General features: G+C 41.1%; 1 protein-coding gene across 1 annotated transcript in view; it reads right to left on the bottom strand.

Annotated features, from left to right (window-relative positions):
- LOC139442069 (putative lipid scramblase CLPTM1) overlaps nt 1–12736 on the bottom strand; it is a 28547-nt gene extending 15811 nt beyond the window's left edge. Inside the window, exons 1-7 of the mRNA XM_071222851.1 lie at nt 12604–12736; nt 9571–9765; nt 4231–4389; nt 2984–3101; nt 2133–2218; nt 942–1059; nt 218–320 (exon numbers count right to left, since the gene is read on the bottom strand). Coding sequence (XP_071078952.1) covers nt 218–320; nt 942–1059; nt 2133–2218; nt 2984–3101; nt 4231–4389; nt 9571–9765; nt 12604–12711 — 887 coding nt within the window. The 5' untranslated portion in view covers nt 12712–12736. The remainder of the gene's footprint in view (nt 1–217; nt 321–941; nt 1060–2132; nt 2219–2983; nt 3102–4230; nt 4390–9570; nt 9766–12603) is intronic.
- Between the last annotated feature and the right edge of the window lie 57 nt (nt 12737–12793).

Raw genomic sequence — 12793 nt, 5'->3', positions numbered from 1 at the left:
TGAATGAGTATGGTTTTATGCCACTTATAGCAATATTCCAGCAGGGGGACACCACAGTGGTGGACACCAGAAATGGGTTTCACACAATATACCCATGTCGGGAATCGAACCCAGATCTTCGGTGTGACAAGCAAACACCCTAACCACTAGGCTACCTCACCAAGAACAATATAAAACCATGCAAGGTGTATGAGTAATGAAGAGATAAGGAACGTACGTGACTGTGTCATTGACAGGCATGTAGTGACTATTGAGGTTCCAGTAATCATTCAGATACAAGACTGGGAAGTACTTGTCAGTACCAGGGATGAAGTCAATATCTAAAACATCAAGATGAAACATGAGATAACAAGGGGAGTGAGTGAGTGAGTGAGTGAGTGAGTGAGTGAGTTGGGTTTAATGCCGTTTTTAACAGTATTCCGGTCATATCATGGCAAGTCAGCTTAATGTGGGAGGAAAGCCAGAAGTGATACAGGTCTCAGACGTTTACCACTTCAGCGAAACCCACGACCACGGGTTTGGTGCTGACAAACCTAGAAACATAATTGGGGTGAACTGGAATTCGAACCCACAACCATAGGTTTTTGAAGTGCCAAAGGGATGCAACTCTGCACAGCGAATCGCGGCGCCTTAGATGACTGGGCCAGATGAAACATGAGATAACAACAAGGGGATATGATGGTGATTCCACATAATCATGATGATATAGATGCAGAACTCACAAGAACATTATCGTGATTAGTGTCACCAAAGGTACCACTTTAAGTGTCAAGAAACCTATCTAAAAATGGTAGAAGGGCTGCTATGAACAATAATGAAACTGTTGCAGTTAAAACCCTTTTGGATGCAGCATGACCTGTTTTTCATTGACCTATTTTCAGCCAATACAGAATCAATAGGTCAGATTAAAAAGAAATCCTGAAAGGATTATTGAGACTCACATTCATCAAGTGGAGCTGGCACATGGCCTTCAATCCAAGGGGAGTAGTCATCCAGAAGGTTGATGGTCATGTTGGGATGCCAGTGGGACAGGACCTCAAAGGAGGAGGAGTTCTCTCTCTGTCAGTAAACAAAAAACATATCAGATTTGTTACATGTTAATAATCAACAAGTCTTGTTCCAAGAGTACTATTAGTAATATGCTGAGTGACTGATTCAGTTACACAGTAGTGGCATCATAAATGAAATTGAAATAACTTTACCACTTAAAGGGAACCCATGAGGTGGTGCTGTCACTCCAATGGTCATTATTAAAGCCTAACTTTGATTCAAACATTCATGTACTGTCAGCGATTTTCAGTCCAAAGACCAGAGTTGTAAATTTCTGTTTGGCCTAGTCAACTCAGCTAGTAATAGTCAAATAATAACATCAAAATCTTCAGAAAATCATGCTAGTAGCCAAGTTCGGGCTAGTAATGAGTTAGTGAGGATGGTTATGCTGATATTTCAGCAATATCACAGTGTGGGACACAAGAAATAGACTTCACACATTTTACCGTAAAATGTGTGGAATCAAAATGTGTGGAATCGAACCCAGGGCTTCCGATGTGACTTTACAATGGTTATATTACAAGCATGGGTTAAGAGCTCAGTAATTATTTTCAAAATGGTTAATTTGGTGAGGGCAAAGAGCCATTTATATCACCATGACATATCTTTTCTGATCATTTTATCATAATATGAGTGAGTATGGTTTTACGCCACTTCAAATAGGTTCACGCGTTGCCCCACTTTGGGATTTGAACCCGGGGCTTTGGAGTAATGACCAACCACTTTAACCATTAGGCTACCCCACTGCCCCTCAAGATGTACCGGTAACATCTTTGACTGAGCATGCTGGATAATGATAATGCTCCAGCAACACCTGGTATATGAGTTCAGTCATAATAGAAGTTACACCATCCAATTAGACTGTCCACATATATGATGAGAGATCATACACCCTATTTAGCAATCTAGAAAATCAATAAAAAATATCTTCAGCTGATTGCTAAATCCTTTTATCCTGAATTCCCATTAATGACTAAACAACTGTTACCATCACGATAATTGCACCTGTGTGTATTGAGAAACCCATTAAGACATATCCCCCATCAGTTGCAATTCATAAACACCACAGTGCCGCCACAAACCTTGATAAGATCAGGATGTACATCTGTCTCTCCTGTGAGCAGATTAACAGTGTTGTGGAAAAAACGCTTCTTGAATTTGTTCAGGCCTAGAAAAAGAGATTATTGGCTGTGAAACATCGAAAAAAAATAAAAAATCTGTACATCATTAATTTGTATAAGGCTTAAAAAAGAAAAGAATTAGTTCTCAGGCAATGGCTTTTGTAAATATAGTGTGGGTGGGCTGTGTCTTTTTTTTGGAGGGGGGTTCAAACTAGTATGTCACAAAATAAGCAGTTATGTAACCATATAATCAGTTGTGTACAATGAACCTGGATAAGGGCCTCCCTACATAAATGAATTCCTTGATGAGTAAATGACTGGAATACAGTATTTGACTCCTGTTGGGCTTGGGATATTTAAGGATTGTTTTGTTGTTGATTTTTAAATGAAAAGTGCGGCAAACTTTATAATGAAGCAGGCGGGGCCTGAGAACCAAGACTATTATTTTTTTAGCCTGAACATGAATGTGTTCAAAACATACAAATGCAGGTTACTGACTGCAAGGAATATTTTAAGACATACAGGACTGAGTGAAATACATCACACTTATCTCAAAATCTCCAAACTAACTCAACTAGAAGTACCTCAGGTTGATGTTGTAATCTTCAGCTTCTGGACATGTGATTCTTTTTTTAAATGGAGCTCTTAAGGACTTATGAAGTATTATCATGACTTTATGCGGATGATTTGTTTATGGAATAAAGGATCAGTGTGCTCTCAAATATAATTCTCAGCTTCCTATGTAGTATACAACAGGTATCGAAAACGCTGGTGTTAATATGAATCTTGCAAACATATATATATATGCCTACGTTTGGATCTGTACACTGTTGTTTTCCTGGAGAACTTCCCCTTCTCGTCAGGGTCGGGCAACTTTCCAGCTTTCACAAAGTAGACATGTAGATACACTGATCCGTTGCTTTGAATGGTCTGAAAACATAACGATTTTCCATTACTGACATGAACCTTGTTCTTATGTGTTTTCATTGTGTTCTTCCAAGCATATCATAGACACTACACAGTGCTTTAGCTTCCCTACCTTTCACAAACAGACAGTACTGAAACTGAGAGACAGTTGAAAAAGATTATAGTCTGTGCCCGGATACCAAAGGGACATCCGCCTTGGCCTGTACTCCCTCATATTCTTCATTGTAAGGCAGTAGGCACAACATGGACAGTGGTACCTCAACAGTAAGGCTTCGGGAGGGTTTCGTCCAAACAGTCCTGGATAGTGGTGTTGGCAAAGAGCCGAGTCCATATGACCAAGTTGAGCGTCCGTCATTGGAATAGAGGACATTCCTCAACATCATTACCAAAATTGAAAAATATCTTCAGGACGTTTTGGATGACAATGAGTCAACGTCCTTGAAAAGGAATCGACCTGAAATCCTGTTAATGGGTGTCTGATCCTTGTCAAGAAACATGTATGATGGCAAAATCATCTAAATTAATTTCAGATCAGTTTCCATACCAATCATGCCAATAGCCTGTTTAAATTTCTAAACTACACAGGCACACTGCACCATAAAGCATGATCAGTTTCCATACCAATAGCCTGTACATGTGACCCTTGTTTAAATTTCTAAACTACACAGGCACACTGCACCATAAAGCATGATCAGTTTCCATACCAATAGCCTGTACATGTGACCCTTGTTTAAATTTCTAAACTACACAGGCACACTGCACCATAAAGCATGATCAGTTTCCATACCAATAGCCTGTACATGTGACCCTTGTTTAAATTTCTAAACTACACAGGCACACTGCACCATAAAGCATGATCAGTTTCCATACCAATAGCCTGTACATGTGACCCTTGTTTAAATTTCTAAACTACACAGGCACACTGCACTATAAAGCATGATGATTATTTTCAGTGCCCAGATTGTGACCAGAAAATAAATGCAGATTAACCGCTACAAACATCTCATGTACATCACTTGATCATTCTTCTGAAACTTACGTTTTACTCTTGGAAGGATTAAAGATATAAAACACTTTTCCTCTACAATCAGTCAGCTAATCTACAATTTTCATCAGATCAATATGCACACACCGGAGTTGCTTTAATCTGATCACTGTGAACATATGACCCATCTCCATCCGGTCCACTGGTCCAGTCTCCATACACAAGTGCCCGCTTTGTCCAAAACAATGCATCAGGATTCTTGAAGTCTGTGAAATGTTCTTGCTCCGACACATATACATACATGTCCTGAAACAAATATAACATAGTCAACACACTGATTTCACACTTAAATACCACTTCATGAAACAAAGAGTAAAAACTTGTTGAAAGATTCATTTGCAACCATGTCTATACTGCTGTATTTTATTCTAACAAGAGTACATTATACATAAGAAAAGACGGTATTGGCTTTTACAAATTACTGCTCCATTCAGAAACCTTACTCAAGCTATAATATAAGACGATATAACTTTAATGTAAGAGTGAGTGAGTGAGTATGGTTTTACGCCGCTTTTAGCAATATTCCAGCAATATCACAGCGGGGGACACCAGAAATGGGCTTCACACATTGTACCCACGTCGGGAATCGAACCCGGGTCTTCGGCATGACGAGCGAATGCTTTAACCACTAGGCTACTCGACCGCCCTTATTGAAGAGAAGAGTCTTCATTGGTACTGTGGTCTGATATCGGCTTAACTTCAACTATGGGTAAAATAAGTGTTTGTTTTATGGTAGATAGAACTTTGACCATATTTCTTTTACATTTATTAAAAAAAAGGTCTACAATCTACATCTACAATTATCTCCAAGAGATTACTTTGATTACTTTTCTGCATAAGGAAGATTGGTAGATACAAAGTACAAAGATGTTTAGCAAACTTCAAAATCTTAAATCTTCAAAATAAATTGTATATTTATATACTTATCCTTTCTCACACTATGCATTTCTTCTTCGATCCTATGTGGAGATGTACTTGAACAAAGTTTCCAGCCTCCAGAAATCAATTCACCCGACGACATCCCTGCATCAACATGGTAACCACCCAAACAAATGGGTCACAAACTGTAATCCTGTGCATAGCGACATGACTACCCCTGCCCCTCTTCCGTCAGAGCAACAGGCTTGAGGAATTGTGTGGTGACTTTGATGTTGAAGACCTAAGTCTCTACAGACGAGTGAATCGACCCTTCAATTGGGGACTCAGTCTGGGAACCAGAATAACAAAAAAACAATAAACACAGAAGCAAATTTCCAAGACTTATTCTGTATATAAAAGCAGGAGTAGGTACATGCATTGGTTATCTGTGCTGGTGTGCATTTAACAGCTTCTGTGCCAGGACCAAGGGACCGAATTGATGAAAGCCCTAGACGTTTGTAACAGAGATGTCACAGAGATAAAGAGTGAGTGAGTATCCATTTTTTCAATATTCCAGCAATATCATGGCAGGGGGACACCAGAAAGGGGCTTCGCACATTGAGCCCATGTGGGGAATCGAACAAGGGTCTTTGGCATGCAAGCAATCACTTTAACCTCTAGGCAGCCACATGCGGCGATAATGGGAAGCAAAGACTGTATCAGAGTTCCAAATGCACCCTTCCATAATAAAGGCGGACAGGGTGCAATTGCTGTGCAAGGCCATGGCAGCGGCGACGTCTCGAGTCTCGTGAGGATTGGATGTGATCGGGGCGGCAATCCATCAAAAGTGTAGGCCCATAGTATGGGCGACTGGAGCCAAAAGGAGATTGTGGTATGGGAGACCTCAGTTCAGCCTGACGTTGAAAGTGGGATGAAGTGTCTCTTCTGAGAGTGCCAAAGTTGTGTCGCAGCTTCCAAGTAGATTCGGAGCGCGCAAACCAAACATAAGGAGCTATCTTCAAGGTCATCAGGGCTCATGATGGATGCCAGTGACAGGACCACAAACAGCCGTTCTTTGTTTTCATGGATGCTGGTTTTTTTGCGACAAAATCCAAGCGAAGGCCCAGAAAAACCATCCTTCTCTCTGTTTGAACTGGACTGTTTACAAAACATAAGTTACATCAAGAGCATGGAACTCGCTAACGCATGCAGCAGTCACATACTCATACTCGACCGAAGTCAAACGACAGATGATGATGTTTACATGCCAAGTGGGTGGCCAGTAACGGGATCATTGGTCTGCCAACTTATAGAGCCAAATGAGGGACTGAAGTTCAGCAACTGTAGGAATCTTCGATCCCGTGGTAGTAGCAAATAGATTGGCGATCTGTTGCGGAGAAGCAGTGTTGGAAATAAAGATGTCACAAGCAAGACAATAAGCCTCAAATGCCTTCCAATTGTGGTCGTAGAGGAATGGTGAGTCTCTGTGAAGGTCTTAGCTACCCGCTGAGAATAGAAGGAACCTCTGTAGATGCACCAAACGCAAAGATGTAGGGTGTCAAGTGACAGGTGGAGCACATGGGAGTGAGGCTACAGAAGTAGGTCATCTTGTAGTGGAAGACGGTGGAACCTTCTTTGGACGAACTGTACCAACGTGGTGAACCAATTCCGTGTTGGCAAAAAGGGCGCGACCAAAATCAGTGTGAGGAGACCCGTGGCAGACCCTTTCTGAAGGACCTGAGGGTAGAACACTGGTCGAGAGAAAGGCATACAATATGTTTCTTGAGTATATAGCAGTAATCTGACCGTTGTTGCTGTTAATAACGGTGAGTTGTGCAATCTTCCGATCGCTTCACACACGATTTCGCCAAAATTAATTAAAACAATATTAAAAGGAATTTTGAATATAATTAATGAAATAAGTTACAAACATAAGTCCAGATATACAATGAACACTTTTGTATAACCAGACAGTGTAATTACAAGATTTTATTGTGTACTCCAGTGCGGCTTTGTTGACATGGTATTTCCGGTGATTACGTGCTCACGGTAATGTCTTTGCGTTGGGGGAAAAATACAGCCAAACTCATTAGGTCGTGTATAATGTGCACCCTTTATAACAGCCGTGTTTTGGGGGGGAAAAGGTGTGCACTATACTCAAGAAAATACAGTAAGTGTTGAGGCTTTCTCAAGAGATCGCCAGAGCATTGTGTGTGGTCCCAAGCTTGAGGATCAGGGATGGAAGAGATGAACCAGGAGAGCTGAGCATTGAACCTTGCTGCGAACAGAACTACCTCTGGGATTGGAGTTGGCAGATCAACCAGATTATCGACAGGAGGAGACGCCATTCTGTTGGTGATGGTCTGTCGGGTCAGGAAAGGGAGTCATTGGTGATCCAGGGAATGAGCCTCGTTCAAACCTGAATGTTGAGGGAGTTGATCAGAAGTCAATTGAGAGCAACATCGACTTGGTGCAACCCAGCTTGTTGACGTACCAGACGTCCGAGAGATTGTACAACTGGATCATGAGGTTTGAATTTCGAAGAAGCTCTGACCAATGGGACACCACCAGGATGACTTCCATGAACTCGGAGTTATTAATGTGAAGTCGCCCATGGTCATGGAGGACTGGCCGCATAGAGAATCTGTCACAAACATTTGATGTTACCAGCCACCACTGAAGGTGTGGACGCAGGGGAAGCAACAGTGAGATCGGTTTCTGGTCATCAGGAGGGTAGTTAACCCCTCAAAGTGAGGGCTTGCCCCAAACTCAGAAGGCCAAGGATCTGTTGCCATTGACGTTTTTGTTTGTTGTTAAACGCCACACTCTCTGCAATATTCCAGCTATATGACAGCAGTCTGTAAATAATCAAGTCTAGACCAGACAATCTAGTGATTGACATCATGAGCTTCGATCCACACAATTGGGATACAATGACATGCATCAATGAAGTCTGTGAGCCTGGCCATCTGATCCTGTTAGTCACCTCTCATGACATGCACAGTAGCCTTTTACGGTAAGCATGGGTTGCTGAAGCCCTATTCTACCCCAGATCTTCACAGGTCCCACTGATGTAGCAGAAGCGGATGTCTGAGTGCCAATGGCAGGGGACGCTGAATCTGGAGGAACGAACAGCTTGCCAAGGTGGATGTCAAGAAGTCGTTGAGTGGGAGTCATCCCGGACTTGCCTATGTTGACGAGCTGATGGAGAAGACATTGTGAGAACTTGAGATGTTGTAATAGGATGTTTGGATCTGCATTGGGGTGAATGTAATCTTCTATGTAGGAATCGAACACTATCCCCTGGGAGTACCTTCCATTGGTAGTTGCAGCCTTGGAAACAAACCATAGGAAATGGCAGTGATTCCAATGGATAGGAACGTGATGGTGAACGTCCTGTAAGTCGAGACTAATCATAAAACCACCGGGACAAATGATTGTACGAAGAAGCGCAAATTACGTCATGTGGAAATGCGGAGGGTTTTCTAGGTATAAAGCGTTGAATGCTTCATGCTGAAAATGAACTGAATCTTGAGGCTGTCTATTTTCTGAACGAAAAATATTAGTGAGTAGAAACATTCTATAGTATTCTATGTCCCTGCCATGAAAAGAGCTTGATCGTCCCCTGAGAACTTCGCGGAGGTCCCATTGGGCGGGAACTAAGTGTTGGCGCTGATGCTCTTTCTCCTGTTGATCCTCCAAATGTTGTCACTGTAGATGCAGGGTATCCCACTGAACATCCTGCGCAACATCCTGAATGCGGTCCGCAAAGAGACTCTGAGATACAAACAGATTTGAAAGCATCATGCCAAGTTTAAAGAACGCCTCTGTGTCATAAGGCTGTGACCGATCCCACATGATGAGAGACAAGGTACAAGATAGCCGTGATCCTATCCTGAATCAAAAGTACTGACTCTCCTGTCATTGGAGGAGGGGACAGTTGGTTGGTTGGGCTTCTTGGTAGATAATGACTTGTGCTTGATAGCGTCCTTTCATTTCTTGGACATTGAACGGTGATCCACCTCACGTCAATGACACTTGTGAAGATATACACTGAATGAATCATCCGGAAGATAATAACACAAAGAGCACCTCTTGTCAGAACTACACCGGCCTCAGCAATCGCAGCATCAATCCTGAGGGTCTGATGTAGAAAAAGTATGCCTCCAGGCAGTCCGGGCGATCTTTCCTACTCATATTCCCAGATGAAATACATTATCACTACTATGTGGTTGGAAAACTATGAAAAACAAACAAAAAACTATCTTCTCCAACACTGACAGTACACGTCTCCAGTGAGTAGCGATGCAGGGGATTACATTGTGTGACCCATTTGTTTAGGTGGTGACCATGGTGATGGATGTGTTAGGGTGAATTGTTTTTTTAGAGGCTGGAAACTCCACATATGTTAAGATCGAAGAAGAAATGCGTATAGTGAGATAGGATAAGTTTAATAACTATATTTGTCAGATTTCTAAATTTTTTCGAATGTAATTTATCATATGAAAAGATCACCGATTTACCTTCTCATTAAAAACCAGCTTTTTTGTAAATACATAAACCACAAACCATTCTCATGTCTTTTGAATACACATTTGATGATGGTTTCTGCATGATGGATGATCCAGCGGTCCCATCAGTAGTCGTGTTTGTCTGGGGTGAACGTTTGAAGAGACTGGCGATGAAATAGATGAACAACATGCGGACAATCAGAGTCTTCAGTATGGACCACATGTTTTGTCTGGGGGCAGGCTGCTGTGCAGGCTAAAACAAAATAAGCAGAGTTAAGGCAAGTTGAAACAGTATTGCTCTTATATATAGTGACGTTAATAATTTGGTTACAACTGCTGAGTAACATGACACCATGGATACCATGATTAAAATTTTCAAATTAGATAATTTCTTTTATACTTTTGCATTCAGTTTGTGACCTTAGCCACTTGTCCAAAGCCTTAGGCTACTGAAAACATTCAAGGTATATCGAAATCAGTTTTTGCTAGTCCAAATACTTACACCAAAAGTAAAACATGCTGGACATGATGGAATGATGCCAAAATACATGTTTGGGCTGTTTACAGTACACGCCATATACCGAACATTCCAAAAACCTTGGGATCTTGTAGATTATGGAGTGGGAAGAGTGGTAATAAATGGCATCATGGCCACTTTTCAGTGTCCGTAGACTGACACCATGGCTACCCATTACCTCACTAAGTGTCTGTCACCGACCTTTCGATAACATTTTATGCATGACGAGGTAAATTTGCCCTAACTTTGACTGTGCTGATGTAGCTCAATTGGGCCTGTTGGACTAACAATCTGAAAGTCTCTTTGACATGTGCATATGGTACAGATTGTTCTCACAAGAATTCTAAAAGGCTTCTAGTTTATTTCATCTAAAGGGAACAATCAATAGGTCCAGATAGGAATAAAAACAGGTAGCTGTTTTGTGGGGTCCGCCATCATGCCTTCAAAAACCTGTACCAGTTTTTGGTTTTGATCTGGAATCCTTATTCAAAATTCACGTTCAATTTAATACATATGTATACGCATGTGGTGGTACATGATTCAAGTGAGTGAGTGAGTTGGGTTTAACGCCGCTTTTAACAGTATTCCAGTTATATCACGGCGTGGCAGCTTAATGTGGGAGGAAAGCCCGAAGTGATGCATGTCTCAGACGTTTACTACTTCGGTGAAACCCACGAGCACGGGTATGGTGCTGACAAACCTAGAAACATAATCGGGGCGAACGATTCAAACCCACAATCATAGGTTTCTGGCGTGCCCAAGAGAAGCAACTCTGCACAGTGAATCGTGGCGCCTTAGACGACTGGGCCACCCGTGCCCCACATGATTCAAGAAGATATTGGTCACATAGATGTCTCAAAAATATTTTAAGATATTGTAGCCAATTAAGAATTGACTTTCACTTTGTGTGATTTCATTGGAGTATGAACCTTCATAGAGTGACGATCAAACTCTATGAACATCGGAGCTTGTGATGGCGTTCATACAATGTTTAGCCCTCACAAATAGATCTAAATAATATCATCATTATATGAAAAAGGGCTCTTAAGATTTGTTTGTTTGTTGTTTAATGCTGCACTCTTAAGAACTACATCAGTAAATCAGTCAGTGTCAACGCATGTAATACATAAATTATGAGACGTCAAAATGACCCACACGATAAACGTGACGGAAGATACTTTCGAAGTTGTTCATGAACCTGTGGTGATTACAAGTGTAAGTCGTCATTGATCAATTGGCTGATCATTGAAAGGTGATTAAATATGTGTTAAATAGATACTAAGGTAAATTTATAGATTCCTGTAGACTGATAGTGATACTTGGCAGTCTACACATGAATCGAGTCGATGCTACCATAGTTTTGACATGCATTTCTTTGTTTTGTTCTCTAGGATGGGTTGTAGCGAGGATATTTATGAACAAATGAATGATGAAGAATGGCTTTCCCCAGGAATGTGGAAATAGTCCATCAGTTTTTAAGTCATTTCAAGAATTGTCTTGTGAAAAAAGTATAAATGTCAAATTGTGTCGTTCATACAGTTATGAACATGTGGAGGTGACATGTGAGGATCAAACTCATGTTGCCAGCTTGAAGCTAACAATAATGAAATACTGTATTCAACGTAATAAGCGCCCACAGCGATATTTGCTAATATATTGGCCAGTGAACAATCCCAATTAGCACCCCTTCCAATTGATCAATGTGCGCAAGACCTATTCATTCGTGTATAATACGCACTCGTGTGTTATATGCACCCTTAATTATCTGCAATTAAATTCTGGAAAAATATATCCGTTGTATCAGGCCGTCGGCATAAACCTCGAAATTTATCTTTCAACTCTGTTTTTTTCCACCAAAATAATATTCTAATAAGAGCTCCCTATTTCTAATTTTGAGAGCGCCTTGTGCCCTTATTAAGTCGAATACGGTAATCTAATTAACCAACACCAATGGGGCTATCACAAATAATGAGTGCTTGTTTACCAAGTCATTAGCACCCAATTGTTTACCTTTATGAGCATGCACGGTAGCCATTTTCGAAACTGATCAAATGGTTTCCTCAAAATGCATTGGATTAATTCATTTAAAGGGATAGCTAATCCATACCCTACCTCACACCTAACCCTCCAAGGATCGTAAAGGTGTGCCTAACCCTAAGGATGGGATAGGTGTGTTTGATCGGAAAGGAATACCTAACCCTAATGTTCGTAGAGGGGTGCTTGATCGAGTTAGGGTTAACCTACCCTAAACCTAAGGATCGAAGAGGCATGCGAGATCTGTGATGAGAGGGGTTAGGTAAAATCTAGGACTAGTAAAAATTATTGAAATCCCATTTTCTGATTCGAGAAGAATTAGTGAACACGTGTTTAGATTTGCTCTTCAGCCTATGAAGAACCTCTGATTAAACAAATCGGTTATAACTGATTTATGATTCAGAAAGCATAATGAGCATAATTCTGCAAGAGCCGGGGCAGGTATCATGAGTAATCAGCGAAAAGCGAACGCGCGACTTCGATTTCTCATCATGAGTCATACAAATGAGCCACATCTAGACTCAGAAGAAATAGCTGAACCTGGGCAGACTGGTCTGTTCCATTTTGGACTTGATTTCCATCCCCATTCCCAGTAGAAACGGTTGAGGAACCTTCCACAGCATTCTCAGTACTCGTGTTTTCAGCCATCTTGTTGAAATACTCTCCAAATTACCTGAAATGCTTGTATGAATTAAACCAAGTGAATACATTTATAAGATAGTTAAAACCT

This window comes from Haliotis cracherodii, unplaced genomic scaffold, assembly GCF_022045235.1.
Source record: "Haliotis cracherodii isolate W230 unplaced genomic scaffold, xgHalCrac1.p SCAF_5, whole genome shotgun sequence".
Classification (NCBI taxonomy): domain Eukaryota; kingdom Metazoa; phylum Mollusca; class Gastropoda; order Lepetellida; family Haliotidae; genus Haliotis; species Haliotis cracherodii.
Note: the sequence above shows the minus strand (reverse complement) of the source record. Positions and strands in the feature narration are given on the sequence as shown.